The 12,184-nt window shown below is 41.2% G+C and overlaps 1 protein-coding gene and 2 long non-coding RNA genes across 3 annotated transcripts; 2 read left to right on the forward strand and 1 right to left on the reverse strand.

Moving 5' to 3' along the window:
- Positions 1 to 17: 17 nt before the first annotated feature.
- Positions 18 to 8,154, reverse strand: LOC117862389 (polyribonucleotide nucleotidyltransferase 2, mitochondrial). The gene is made up of 16 exons (XM_034745851.2): positions 7,722 to 8,154; positions 6,920 to 7,075; positions 6,664 to 6,834; positions 6,313 to 6,438; positions 6,083 to 6,244; positions 5,817 to 5,936; positions 5,394 to 5,531; positions 4,744 to 4,906; positions 3,723 to 3,848; positions 3,021 to 3,151; positions 2,687 to 2,906; positions 2,539 to 2,610; positions 1,806 to 1,885; positions 1,508 to 1,651; positions 619 to 1,296; positions 18 to 423 (listed from the first exon to the last, which is right to left on the reverse strand). The coding sequence occupies exons 1-16, from the start codon at positions 8,070 to 8,072 to the stop codon at positions 325 to 327; spliced, it is 2,937 nt and encodes a 978-aa protein (XP_034601742.1). The 5' UTR covers positions 8,073 to 8,154; the 3' UTR covers positions 18 to 324.
- Positions 8,155 to 8,242: 88 nt separating this feature from the next.
- On the forward strand, positions 8,243 to 8,994 carry LOC117862449 (uncharacterized). Its single transcript, XR_004641992.2, has 2 exons — positions 8,243 to 8,609; positions 8,707 to 8,994. It is a non-coding gene; the product is annotated as an uncharacterized lncRNA (long non-coding RNA).
- A 2,256-nt stretch (positions 8,995 to 11,250) lies between these two features.
- Positions 11,251 to 12,007, forward strand: LOC117862441 (uncharacterized). The gene is made up of 2 exons (XR_004641991.2): positions 11,251 to 11,751; positions 11,829 to 12,007. It is a non-coding gene; the product is annotated as an uncharacterized lncRNA (long non-coding RNA).
- Positions 12,008 to 12,184: the final 177 nt, after the last annotated feature.

Below are 12,184 nucleotides of genomic sequence, written 5' to 3' on the forward strand. Positions count from 1 at the left end.
GAGTTGCTATAAGTACGTGTTACGAAGAACTGGTATTCATCGTCTGGATTATTTAAATCAGTATATAGATAAGCAACCTTGCCCTAGTAATATACATTTGCTGCAGCAGGTTCAGGACGCCGGGTGGTTCGTACGCTAACTTTCACGTGATTCTCTGGACCTAATTTTAACTCCATTATGTTCATGCTTGTATGTCGGGGGAAAAAATCAGGACAATGCTTTCAACCGCTAAAGAACAAAATTTCGCTAGCCCCGTGTTCCTCACGTTGGTAGATCAGCTGCTAGCTTGCTACACATTTACAGGTGTCTGGTCTCCCTTGTCCACTAGTCCAACAGCGAGAAGACTGGGATTCCCTTCGCGTTGAAACTTGCACATTTCACAAGTAGTTCCTGTCCAACTTCAAATTCCTTTTGACCATTTGCCTGCAACAAATGCTCCATAATTTCAGTAACAGAAGTTCATTGAAAAGGGTCAAAATAGGATTCAAGGGTTAACAATCATGAACATAGTGGCACAACTATTAATAAAAAGAATAGATGCAACAAATGCCCCAGAATAAGCACTTGCATAATGTTGGTATGAACAGGAAAGAACCCTCAACAGTTATATGAAGTTACCTCAAATTTATGCATTCCGCGTGCTCCATCGCTCAGCTCAAGTACTAGTCCAAAGGCTCGAATCTGATAGACCTTTGCTGTAACCACATCACCCAACTTCATAGACCCAGATTGGAAGTTCACCGGAGTCTGCTTCAGGTCCAGAGTGTTGCTAGCAGTTGGTTCTGGAACCTCTTCTGACCCACTGGTTTCCAGGCTGTTACTCCCAGATTCCTCAATCTTTACTTTCTTATCAGTTTTCTTGGTAGCACCTCGGGCTTTCTTAGCGGTAGCTGTCCTAACCTCCTGACGTTCGCTGGGTGCTTTATATGGTCTAGGAGATGACTTGGAAACCCTTGCCCGCTTCTTTGGACCATTTGCGGCATCTTGAGCATCACAGTCAGCCTCACTTCGTATTATAACTGAAGGAGTGGAAAATGCAGGTGCCTCCTCAGCTGTGCCATCTTCATGTTTGCTACTGGATGGCTCAGCATCAGCACCTACACTGGGCATGTTCTCTACAGCAGCCCAGCCTACTTCTTGACTTGGCAAAGGACCTTTACTCTCTAAATCCTTCTTCTTACGTGGTTGGGGTAAGGTTGCCTTAAGTGAGAGTTTAATGTTACCCCTCACGTCCTGTCCAATACACATCAAAGAGAGCGATTGGCCAACAGTTACAATATCGGAGACTTTTGATACCTGAGGGGGGGACAACAAAACAAAATACACAAATAATAGTTAAAAATGATGAAAAGCTGGTCTGTCAGTATTCAACCCAATAAGTAAGACAAAACAAAAGAAAGCTATTCGAGAAACAAATATTTAACTACTTCTAATAAGCATCCAGTAAGTCTGGAACCATAGAGGTGCACTAACAGAGCTGAGTAAAACTGATTCACAAGAGAAGTACCGGTTCATGTGACAGCTCTGAAATGTGAAGAAGGCCTTGCTGTCCACCATTGAACTCCACAAAAGCGCCATACTCCTTAACTGAGGAAACAGTTCCTTTGTATGTCCGACCAACTTCAATTTCACGTCCCACGAGAAACTCAACCTGCATTTAAAAGAAAGGGTAGATTTCATTATATGAATATTCTTCTTCCCAGTCGCTTGCACTTAGCATTTTAACTAGCACAAAAGGGGATTATGTATACAGTAAGCAAGGGTTATCAAGCGCTATCATAAGTGGGTGTCATAAGAACTAGTACCTTCTCAATAGCTTTATCCATAATAGGTTGGGTTTTAGCAACAATAGTGACTGTACCATCACTGACTGATACCCGTGCACCTAATAATGGAAGAGAGAAATTAACACCCAGTAGTTGAAGAAATATAACCCAGCATAGTTATATAAAAAATGCTCAATAATTGAAACATGTAATTAATTATACGGATGAACCATGTTTTGTGCCACTGGTTTATCACACTGAGGTGCAAACCCAAAGCCCGCATAAGTATAGCCAGTGCAAAAAAAACAAAAGGTCACAGCTTAAAGAAAAATGGGACAGACCCTGGAATATAAAATCAAATGAAACCATCTATACCAAGATGTTTCCCAGTTAGTTTAATATGTGCAGCTCATTGCCATATAAAGTCATGTTAAGCACATAGCTGATCTAATCACCAAATGGTAGAGGATGGATTAGTTTCGCTGTCCTTGATACCCCACTGTTTTCTCCCTTCATCCAGTCATCTAGTCAGCTATTGAAAATGCCTGTTTTTACTCCTTACGAATTTGCAGATGAAAAGCACTTCTCTTACGCCCCCCCCCCCCCCCCCCCTCACCAAGAATCAAGTTCCTGGCTTCACCCCTGACAACAGGTAATGTCCAAAATATGCACCAATATCCAATACCTTGTCCGATGAAATAAATAAATCGTATCTTACAAAAGAGCACAAGAAAGAACATGAACAAAGGCAGGTGTATAGATAGCTTGATACCTGTTTCTTGCTCAATTTTCTTCCTGTGGAAAAGCAGTTTCCTAAGAGAATCGCTGCTGAAGCTCAGTGTAGCTGCAAACAGAGGGTCAGTTCTGACCTTAATCATATCAGGATTGTGACAAAACAACAAGCAAGTACATTAACAAACCTAATCGAGGGGCACTTCCATCATTCATAGCACGTGCGATACTTATTTCCTGGTCCATGCGGTCAAGGATTTGAGTACGAGCCTTCCGTGCAGGCTCTAAACTTTCACATACTATGTCCAATGGTATTCCAGCAGGTTTTATATCCAGCTGAATAGCAGTAATACCTTTCCTTGTTCCTGCAATTTTGAAGTCCATGTCACCCAAATGATCTTCAAGACCCTGACAAAAAATGATTATCATGTTCAGTTGAGCATCAACATCCTTTTCATTCTGTGGAAACAGAATATACAATTGACTGAAAAACCTTTGAATGAAGTGCATCAAAACACTTACCAAAATATCCGTTAAGATGCGATAATTAGAAATATCTCCAGTTGTTGGATCTACTTGACTTACAAGACCTACTGAAACACCAGCTACATGTTCTCTTACTGGTATCCCAGCATCCATCAAAGCCATACTTCCTGTGAAACCACATTTACAAATGAATGAACATTAAGAAAGAAATAATAATTTTCTAGCTGTTCAAGGGTGTCACAATAACAATGAAAAGGTAATTTACATCAAATAAGAAAATACTCCCTCTATCTAAAAAGGAATGGCATTCTAGCTTTGTCCGAAGTCAAACCATCTAATATTTGACCAACTTATAATACAGAAAAGGACCAATATGTGGTGCCAATTAAGCAGCATTAGATTTACGATGAGTATTTTCATAGTATACCAATTTGGCATCATAAATATTGATATTTTTCTCTATAAACTAGGTCAAACTTGAGATAGTTTGACTTAGGACAAAATTATAATGATATTCCTTTTTGGGATGGAGGGAGCATGAGCTAAACAAATTATTATTTTATCAAAAGCAGATTCCTTGCATTTATGGCAGAAAGGAAAAGGGTGGTGCTAATGAAAAGCTTCGCTTTGTTAAAAAAAGAAAACAAGGGATTCAATATATTTCTTAGGATAGTGAAGCATGTGGTCTTGCAAACTGAAGTACAGCGCCACTATAAGAGAAAATGGTTTGTTGCATACCTCCACATACTGATGCCATTGATGTCGAACCATCAGAGGCCATGACTTCTGAATTTACCCGAACAGTATATGGAAAATCACTTTCTGGAGGAAGCACAGCGAGCAATGCTTTCTCCGCAAGAGTGCCTGCACAATGGTACAAAATAAATAACTGCAGTGCTGGTATTCATTTTGCTTTATCCAAATTTAAAACAGACCATAGTAGCCCAATCTTGCCCAAACCACACCAAATCCTCAAGCTTTCATGCACTATTTGAAGTTCCCCAGACTCTACTCTGTTCCAAAATATGTCGTTTTAGTATTGTCCTATGTCGAACTTTTCTAACTTTGACCAAGTTTATATATACAATACCAAATAAATGCACTGTAAGGACATACTTCATGGTGGATTTAATGAAACTAATTGGATGCTGTTGATGTTAGTGCATTTTCTGTAAACTTGATCAAAGTTAGCGAAGTTTGACTTATAAACTTGACGCAATACCAAATGAATGCACTATAAGGACATACTATATGGTGGATTTAATGAAACTAATTGGATGTTGTTGATGTTAGTGCATTTTTCTATAAACTTGATCAAAGTTAGAGAAGTTTGACTTAGGACAAAACTAAAACAACCTACATTTTGGACTGGAGTAATATAACACTGCTACTTCCTCCACTTTTCATATGACATATTAGGATTTGAGGGAAAAGGTCGAACTTTATAAAAGTTGACGGACAATTAGTTTTATACGCATGCCTAGTATACAAAAGTTGTATGAACAGATACAACATTGATTTTGCCGCAATTGATTATAAGAGAAACTTGTGGTCAACATATGTTTCTAAAGACTGCAAATCTTGAATACACCCTATAAAAAGAAATTGGAGGGGGCACACTACTTCATCTACCAATTAAAGATTAATTATATCACATTGATAAGCCTCTATATGAGCCAAATTGGGCGAGGATATCAGACATATTCCTTTAACTAACTTCAGGATAGTTCATTTAGTATATGGAAGAGAAAGCGTGTACCATGTCCAACTTCCCGTCGATTCAGGCCCCCACGTTTGGCAACTTCATTTATCGAAAATGGTGGAAAGCTATAGTGAAGCATGAAACGCTTTGTTGGAGGGCCAACAATTGAATCCAGTCGCTGAGCATCACCAGGAGCACCAAGGGTAACTGTACACAGAACCTACAACCATGGTGCTGGTTATTTGCATGATTATATATGCAACAACTTGGTCCAAAAAATATGTTAAGTTCCTCCAAAGTTAAGCAAATAATACTGTGTGTATGTGTTGTTTTATCATTTGGTACTGTGGACTGTTAGCATTAATCTTGTTACTAGAGAGTTGTGCCCAGGGTCAGCTAGTGTCTAGTTCATTCCTATTAGTGCTGGCTAGATTTTAGCTTGTTGAAGAGAATAATACGCAGATCATATGGGCATTGACTGCATTAATTATAATGGGCAAGCGTGCAAGCCCTGTATCAGCTACATATATGTGAGAAAACGATGAGGGCTAGTGTGGTCGCATCGACCAAATACTACTTGTTATTTTTGTGCTTGTGTGTGTCCACCAGGCATAAACATTAGCGTGTGTTTGTAATAAACACGTAGAAACTGAGGGAGTGATTTCCAAAATGCACTGTAGAGTTAAGGATATAGAGATAGAGAGCACCTGTGTATCTCCACGTGAAAACAGGGCAGATCCATGTAATACTGGATATGTGTTGGCTTCACAAAACAATGGTCTGACCTCATCAAGTTGTCTACCATCTACTCTAAGTCCCTCCTCAATTATTCTTTTACGTATGACCTGCACAATTCGACACAAATCCTTGTCAATCAAAGTAGCGAAAGTGATCCAATAAGAATATAGCAATGAACAAAGTAGCATCAAGTGGTGTCACTTAAATAAATTTGCCCAAATATTCAGAAATTCCCATGAACTAATGTACAGCATCTTCAGAAATTTGAGTAAAATCATTAGACTAAGATTATACATTAAGCTACAGACATGTAACAGCATGCATTCAATGCTGAGTAATTTCTTCCCTCTTTTTTGTTGCAAGATTCTGCCAAAGAAATTAATGTAGCCTACCTGTTTCCTCACTGTGTCAACTGCCTTGGAAAGAAACTTCAAGCTGTCCTCATCGTTTTCTTCTTCAAGCTTTGCTTTCACAGATTGTGTGATTTTTTCTAAAGCTTCTCCCCGCTCAAACTGAAATGAAAATATCCAATAAATCCATGCTGTGAAGGGAAAAAAAACACTTTGCACTTCTTGCTGGTGGCAGGGGTTTGTAAATGTTGATCAACATCGAATGTTTTGGCTTCCCCTCCACCAAGCATAAGATAAAATATAATAACCTTGCCATATGATGAATCAGTGAAGACTTCCTCAATGGGTGCTTCTGATAATGTTCTAATTTTCTCGTAGGATGTATCTGAAATCAGAGATATCTTGTATTCTTTCTTCTCTTTACCGGCTCGCTTAGCCAATCTTATTTGAGGGTCAATACATTTAATTGCCTGAGTAATAATAAATGCATGAGACTATACTCACAATGGATCAAAAAATAAAAGATAAATAAGATTACCTCAGAGTGTGCAAGCTTCATTCCTGCCTGAAGATCTCTTTCAGTTATTTCACGAGCTTGTACATCTATCATTAAAGTTTTATCCCGTGAACATGCATAAACAAGATTGAGATCACTCAAACCTAGCTGCAAAGCACCGTCCAATATAAAAAAATATGAGTCAACTGAACAAATTTGTAGTAGTGCAGATGATCCCAAGTATGATATTAAGTTAGATCCATTATGAAATGCTACCAGGAAATATAAGGTCCACAAGCAGTATAAATGCACAACATCATGAAAACAGTACATGCACAATTTACAGGATACAACAAATTTGTTCCCTGTGTCAGTAAACCAATCAAAATTTACCTCATCGACTGTAGGGTTTAAGACAAAATTCCCATCAATTCTCCCAACACGTATTACTCCAATCGGCCCATTCCAAGGTATATCAGATAGCATTAATGCAGCGGAAGAGGCGTTAGCAGCCATCACATCTGGATCTTGCTTTCCATCTGATGAAAGAACATTTACCATGATCTAAAAAAGAGGATGTGTGATTTTATCAATGAGTTCCAATGATTGTTCAAACTACAATAATTTGATTTATCATAAGAAAGAATACCTGAACTTCATGGTAAAAGCCAGGAGGAAACAGTGGTCTTATAGGTCGATCAATTATACGCCCACACAGAAGTTCTCTTTCCTTAGGGGCACCTTCCCTGCGCATATATGTTGTGGGAATAACACCTTGCGCATATTGTTTTTCTTGATAATCAACCTACAGCCACCCAAAAAGAAAAACTTCATTGGGGCGAAGAAACAACCAAATAGTACTCAAAAGATAAATATAAGACAGAATATTGCATTAAAAATGCAAGATCACACAGAACATAACTTTTGGACCCTGAACTTCTAAAATCATCACAATTTTTTTATAATTTAGACTTAAAATACCGCATAGGATAAAGAGCTTGTTAATTAGATGGAGCTTTTGCGACATTTCAAACTCAAATATCCTTGCACTAAAAAAAGGTTGATTATACTGCCTACTTGGAATCAGTTTCACCAAATTCTTGATGCCAGTTGTGTGCCTATTTGCATGATTAAGAACAAAAACTAATCATTCGGCAATCAAAAACATGCTTGTAAAACATGAAGCAAATTTTAAAACATCAAAGCTCAAATGTGAGTATGGAGGCGGATGTAATTATGGCAGTATAAAATCTGGAGTTTCCTTAATCCTTATGAAGCCAAATCAAGCATGATTCATCAACTGAAAGTTGTTTATGCTCGCATAACATAACCATATCAAATTGCAGGATTTATAAGTGGGGGCAGATGAACTGGGCATTCCTTGTAGAATTCAACGCTCTTTAAAATCACACATCACAATCACATTATACAGGCCATGGGAAGGACCGTACAGTTAGTGGGAGGAAGTCCCGGACGGGCTCGTTGGACTTGGCGGCGGCGACGGTTGAGAGGACGTGGGTGTCTTCCATGGAGATCACCACGGAGCCGTTCGCGAAGCGCGCCATCTTTCCCGTCTCGAAGGCGATTGTGCGGCCCCCGATCTCAAACTCCTCGCGGAAGCTCTCCAGCACCTTCCGCCCCGGGGCAGGAGGCGGCGCCGCCGCATCCGTGGCCGCCTCCTCGGCCGCGCCGGAGAGGAATGCCGCGCGGGCGCCGGGGACGGCAAGGGGCGCCGCGGGCAAGCGGAGGCGGGGCCGGCGGCGCGCCAGGGAGCGGAGGGAGGCGGCCACCGCCATCGACATGGTGGCGGGCGGCGAGCTGGGAGGAGCAGGGAGCAGAGGGTTTTGGTTAGGGTTTAAGCGAAAGAAATGGTTGGGTCTCGCAGTCTTTGCCCCCTGTTGCGGCGGAGTTGTTTGTCTCGCTGTGAACCATGGCCCACATGTCAGTTGGCTAAAACGCCGCAGCTTCTCGCGTTTCTGTCCTCCCCGCGATCTAAACCGTAAACGCAGCGATCGACGGCTCAGGATTCTCGAGGCGTGTCGACCGAGAGCACCACGCATCCAGCGGTTCCCCCACCGGCGCCGGAGCACGCCGCGTGGCCGTCGTCTCCCTCGAGACCGACGGCGAAGATGGCGATGCCCTTCGGGGCTTCGGCGCACGGAGCTGCTCTGAACGGTCGACACGCCCGTCGTTCGTGGCATCTGGTTGCTGTTCGCGGGTGGGAGCTAGCAATGGCTGGTCTTCGCTATATATCTCATTTCTTCCCAGAGATCGGAATCGTTCTTGGTGGATAACGAATTTGTGATGTGTAGAGAAAAATTCTCGCGCTTCCATGCCCGGTAAAGTAGTTGAATAGTCATTGGATATAGATGCTTTTGTCCTAATTTTGGCGATGCTTATGTGTTGTGCTAATTTGTCCTTTGTGATGTGTTGCAGCTCTTCCTCGCAATATGTTTTGTGTTTGAATGAGAGCTTGGGGCTGAACTGAGTAGCATCTGTGACTATATGAGCGTCCACTGCATATTCTGGAGCATTGTAAGTTCGAGTTAGTTTTTTTTTCCCATGATAACGATCTTAATCTCTGAAGAAGCTTAAGACGCAACGGAAATCCTAAGATTAAGCGAAATGTAAAATCTGAAGCACCACTCCTTCATTTCTTCGATCATATTGTTTGTTTGTTGGATATTGCTACTGTCAGTTATTCAATATCTTGTTACACCGTCACTCGTGAGTCTTGAAGTGGTATTATGGCACTTTTCTTACCAATGACCCAAGTGGCCAAGTATGATAAGAACAGTTTTATGTGCGAAGAATAGTTGGTTCCCCAAACTAGCAAATAATATTTCTGTGTCAACTGCTAAACCATCTTCCATCATAGTTAGTCTAAGTAAAATATAGGATCCTAAAATATATGTGATTTGGCCAAGTGTTAAAGGTTTTCTCAAATTTATATGTGCTTTATGCCTCACTAAACCCTTTTTCATATTTCCTTAGACTAATCATGTCCTCTATACCAACTATATGCAATCGTTGTTTTGATCACTGTTTACTATTGGCCATGAAAGGTGCCATTTCGTTTGGTGACTAAAAGGCTATTAAATATGTCAGATGAATGACATCTGTACTACTCAATTGTGCACCCTCCACATGCTAAGAAAGAACAAACCAGTTATTTCTGGTGGGGCAACCATGTTCCCTTGAGTGTTGTTTACTTTATATTACTCTGAAGATTGATAGCAACATAATTTTTTGAAAGGGAATGGAAGCTCACAGTTGCTTCATAGATTATTAAGCTACTTTTTAAACAGAAATCAGGGAGATGATGTATCAAGAGAAAATAAGCTTAATTCCATTACAAGATGAACAAATTGAAAAATACTGGTGCTTATGGTGTTGACAAATGGCCACGTCCATGATACACTGATGGTATTTTCCAGCTTGAGTGATCTTTAAATCTGTACGTAGAGAAAACTAGGCTATTAGGTTTCTAGGAAGCCTTTTTTTTCTTTTTTGTTGTTTTTTTGGCTTGTAAGGACAAAAATCATTGAGCACACGCATTCAGAAGTGGAGGCTATCAATTCAAAAATTCTTGATCCCTGCGCGTGTTGATGCTTTGTCATGGGACACGTAAGGTCGAAAAGGACCTATTATTGGTGCTTCTCAGTGTAGTGTGAAGTGTCCATGATGGCGATTATTAGGTGCACTTCCAGCAGGCAGGCTCACCACCTCGATGGCTCCTCCACCATTCCACCTGTTCAAAGGATGGAAAGGGGATTCAGAAATTCCATTGGAAGGGGTCCACTGCCCTGGGCCTCAACCATTAAATCTCACTTTTGTGGAAATGCCATTCTTTGGTGGTATTGATTTCTTTTCCTTTATTGTGGAAGCAGTTTCCACTAAATATGCATCATATAGTCCCTTTTAACTCCGAAGAATTGTTTATTGGCAGACTGATTAACAGTATATTGCATGGTGTTTTTCTCTACTCTTTGCCTTTATGGTCCTGTGACAATATCAGGCAGAACTGATTCAGTTAGATGCATGGAAGTGATTTTAACTTGAACTGAAGAATTAGGAAATGAAAGCTTGATAAGCACGAAGTAGTGGCAAAACAGGAAGGCCACACTCCCCAATCTCCATGTTCTAAAAAGTGCATCTCAAAAGAGGAGATTGCCTCTTCAACTTTTTGTGAAAGGCACCTTTATGTTTGTATCGTGGATCTGTAGATTTTGTCTCCAGGCAAAATTTGAGTACCCTGAGTATGTTGTTAAAGATTGGTTAGTTGGGTTAAGCCTCAGGTTGGTTGTTAGACACTTAATTGCTAAGCAATTGGGTGGCAAGTAAGAAGGATATCTGCATTCCAAATTTTGGCAGCAAGCATGGCAATTGGTCAAAAGCTGCTACCAAATTATTACTAGTAAAAAGGTAAATGAGATTAGTATAGAGGTTGTCTTAACTTTTACCAGCATGAATGCCTTGGATGGCTGGATGCTGTACATTTACACTCAGTAATTTACTCTAGGGCAGCCCCCAAACAAGGATAGGAATGGAGAATTGTCAGCAGAAGGAATAGCTGCAGAATTGATGTTTGGTTAGACAGGAATAGCATGGATAGGGATTTCCAGACATTGCCACGCGCCCCATACAGTAAGCTTTCTTTGACTTTTCGTTATTCTTTTTTTTTTCCACTAAAGCACACCACCGCTAGCCTCTTTATAATGCCACCGTGCAAGCTGTTCTTGGTTCTCACAAGAGCTTTTGCTGCATCAACACTTGCCGACTACATCCAGGTAAAAGGATTCCTCTCCTCTCCTTTCCTCTGCGCCACAGCCCCCCCCCCCCCCCCCCCCCCCCCCCCCACACACACACACACACACCCCGCAGATCATGGAGGGCGCATGGCAGGAGCGTCTGCATGGTTCTTGAGAGCTGCGTAAGCAGTACAGCAGCACAAGGATGGAGGACAATGGCTGCGCTCAGCTGAGCTCCTCCTCCTCATCAATGATCAGTTTGTATTTGTCCATACCTCTCATGGCCTTCTTCCCTGGCTTCCAGTTCCAGATGGCTTGGTGAGGCTTGGACAGAAACCGGCAAGTCAGAAATCGGCAATGGTGAGCTCCTACAGGAGCCTACCAGTTTAAGTTTTCCCTCTTCCTGTTGTTCCTCGTTTTCCTTCATTCCTTCTTTTTTTTTTTCCTTTTACCTTAGAGTTGTATCTAGTGAGAGCAGAAGATTTCAGTAGAAGTCTTGCTTTCTGGAGACAATGTTTTTTCTGTTTGTTTTGGAATATCCTACTTTGAACTGCTCGTGGTTACCCTTATAAAGATGGCGTGTAACCTATTCTGTTGTTGGTTCTGCAACCTTGTTTGATCTCCTTTTGAAGGATACGGTTGTCGTATTTTTGGCAACCCTTGCTGTGAACTGAAGCCAACTCCGCTAGCGAAAAAACAATGAATGGTGGTGCCCCAGTCTCACAGACATGTACTGAATCCTACTCACATACTAGTCAGGTTGGAGTAACAAAATTTATGGTTTTCTGAAGGTCTGAATTGTTGCAGTTGTAAGCTGACCCTGCGTACACTACTGCTAAGCGAAAGATGTTTTTTCCCTGCAACTTGCAAGAATATGTACTGTTTGATGGTAGTACTACCACATGTAATTTCAGGCGACTGATATCCAGAAAAATTCCCTGTTTCCTGAGGCACCTATCGGCGATTCAGGGAAAATATCTTGCACATTTCCCTGGAACATTGATGTTTTCAGAAAAGTATGGCCAAGCCTCTCTTCGGTTCATGTTGGTGAATTATTCTTCCCTTGTGGGACCGTGAAACTGCATTATTCCGAAGGTGTAGTGCCGACACGCTGCTCGATGAGTGGAATTTTCACTGACACTGGAAAATAGCCTGAAACGACA

The sequence above is a fragment of the Setaria viridis genome, chromosome 1, assembly GCF_005286985.2.
Source record: "Setaria viridis chromosome 1, Setaria_viridis_v4.0, whole genome shotgun sequence".
In the NCBI taxonomy this organism is placed as follows: domain Eukaryota; kingdom Viridiplantae; phylum Streptophyta; class Magnoliopsida; order Poales; family Poaceae; genus Setaria; species Setaria viridis.

Excerpts from the sequence above, each read along its gene's own strand:
- LOC117862389 (XM_034745851.2), bottom strand. The coding sequence starts at position 8,072 with ATGTCGATGGCGGTGGCCGCCTCCCTCCGCTCCCTGGCGCGCCGCCGG. Across the intron at positions 5,937-6,082 it reads CTGATTCATCATATGGCAAG|TTTGAGCGGGGAGAAGCTTT; the intron begins GTTATTATATTT and ends TTTTCATTTCAG. Across the intron at positions 1,652-1,805 it reads TGGATAAAGCTATTGAGAAG|GTTGAGTTTCTCGTGGGACG; the intron begins GTACTAGTTCTT and ends TTTTAAATGCAG.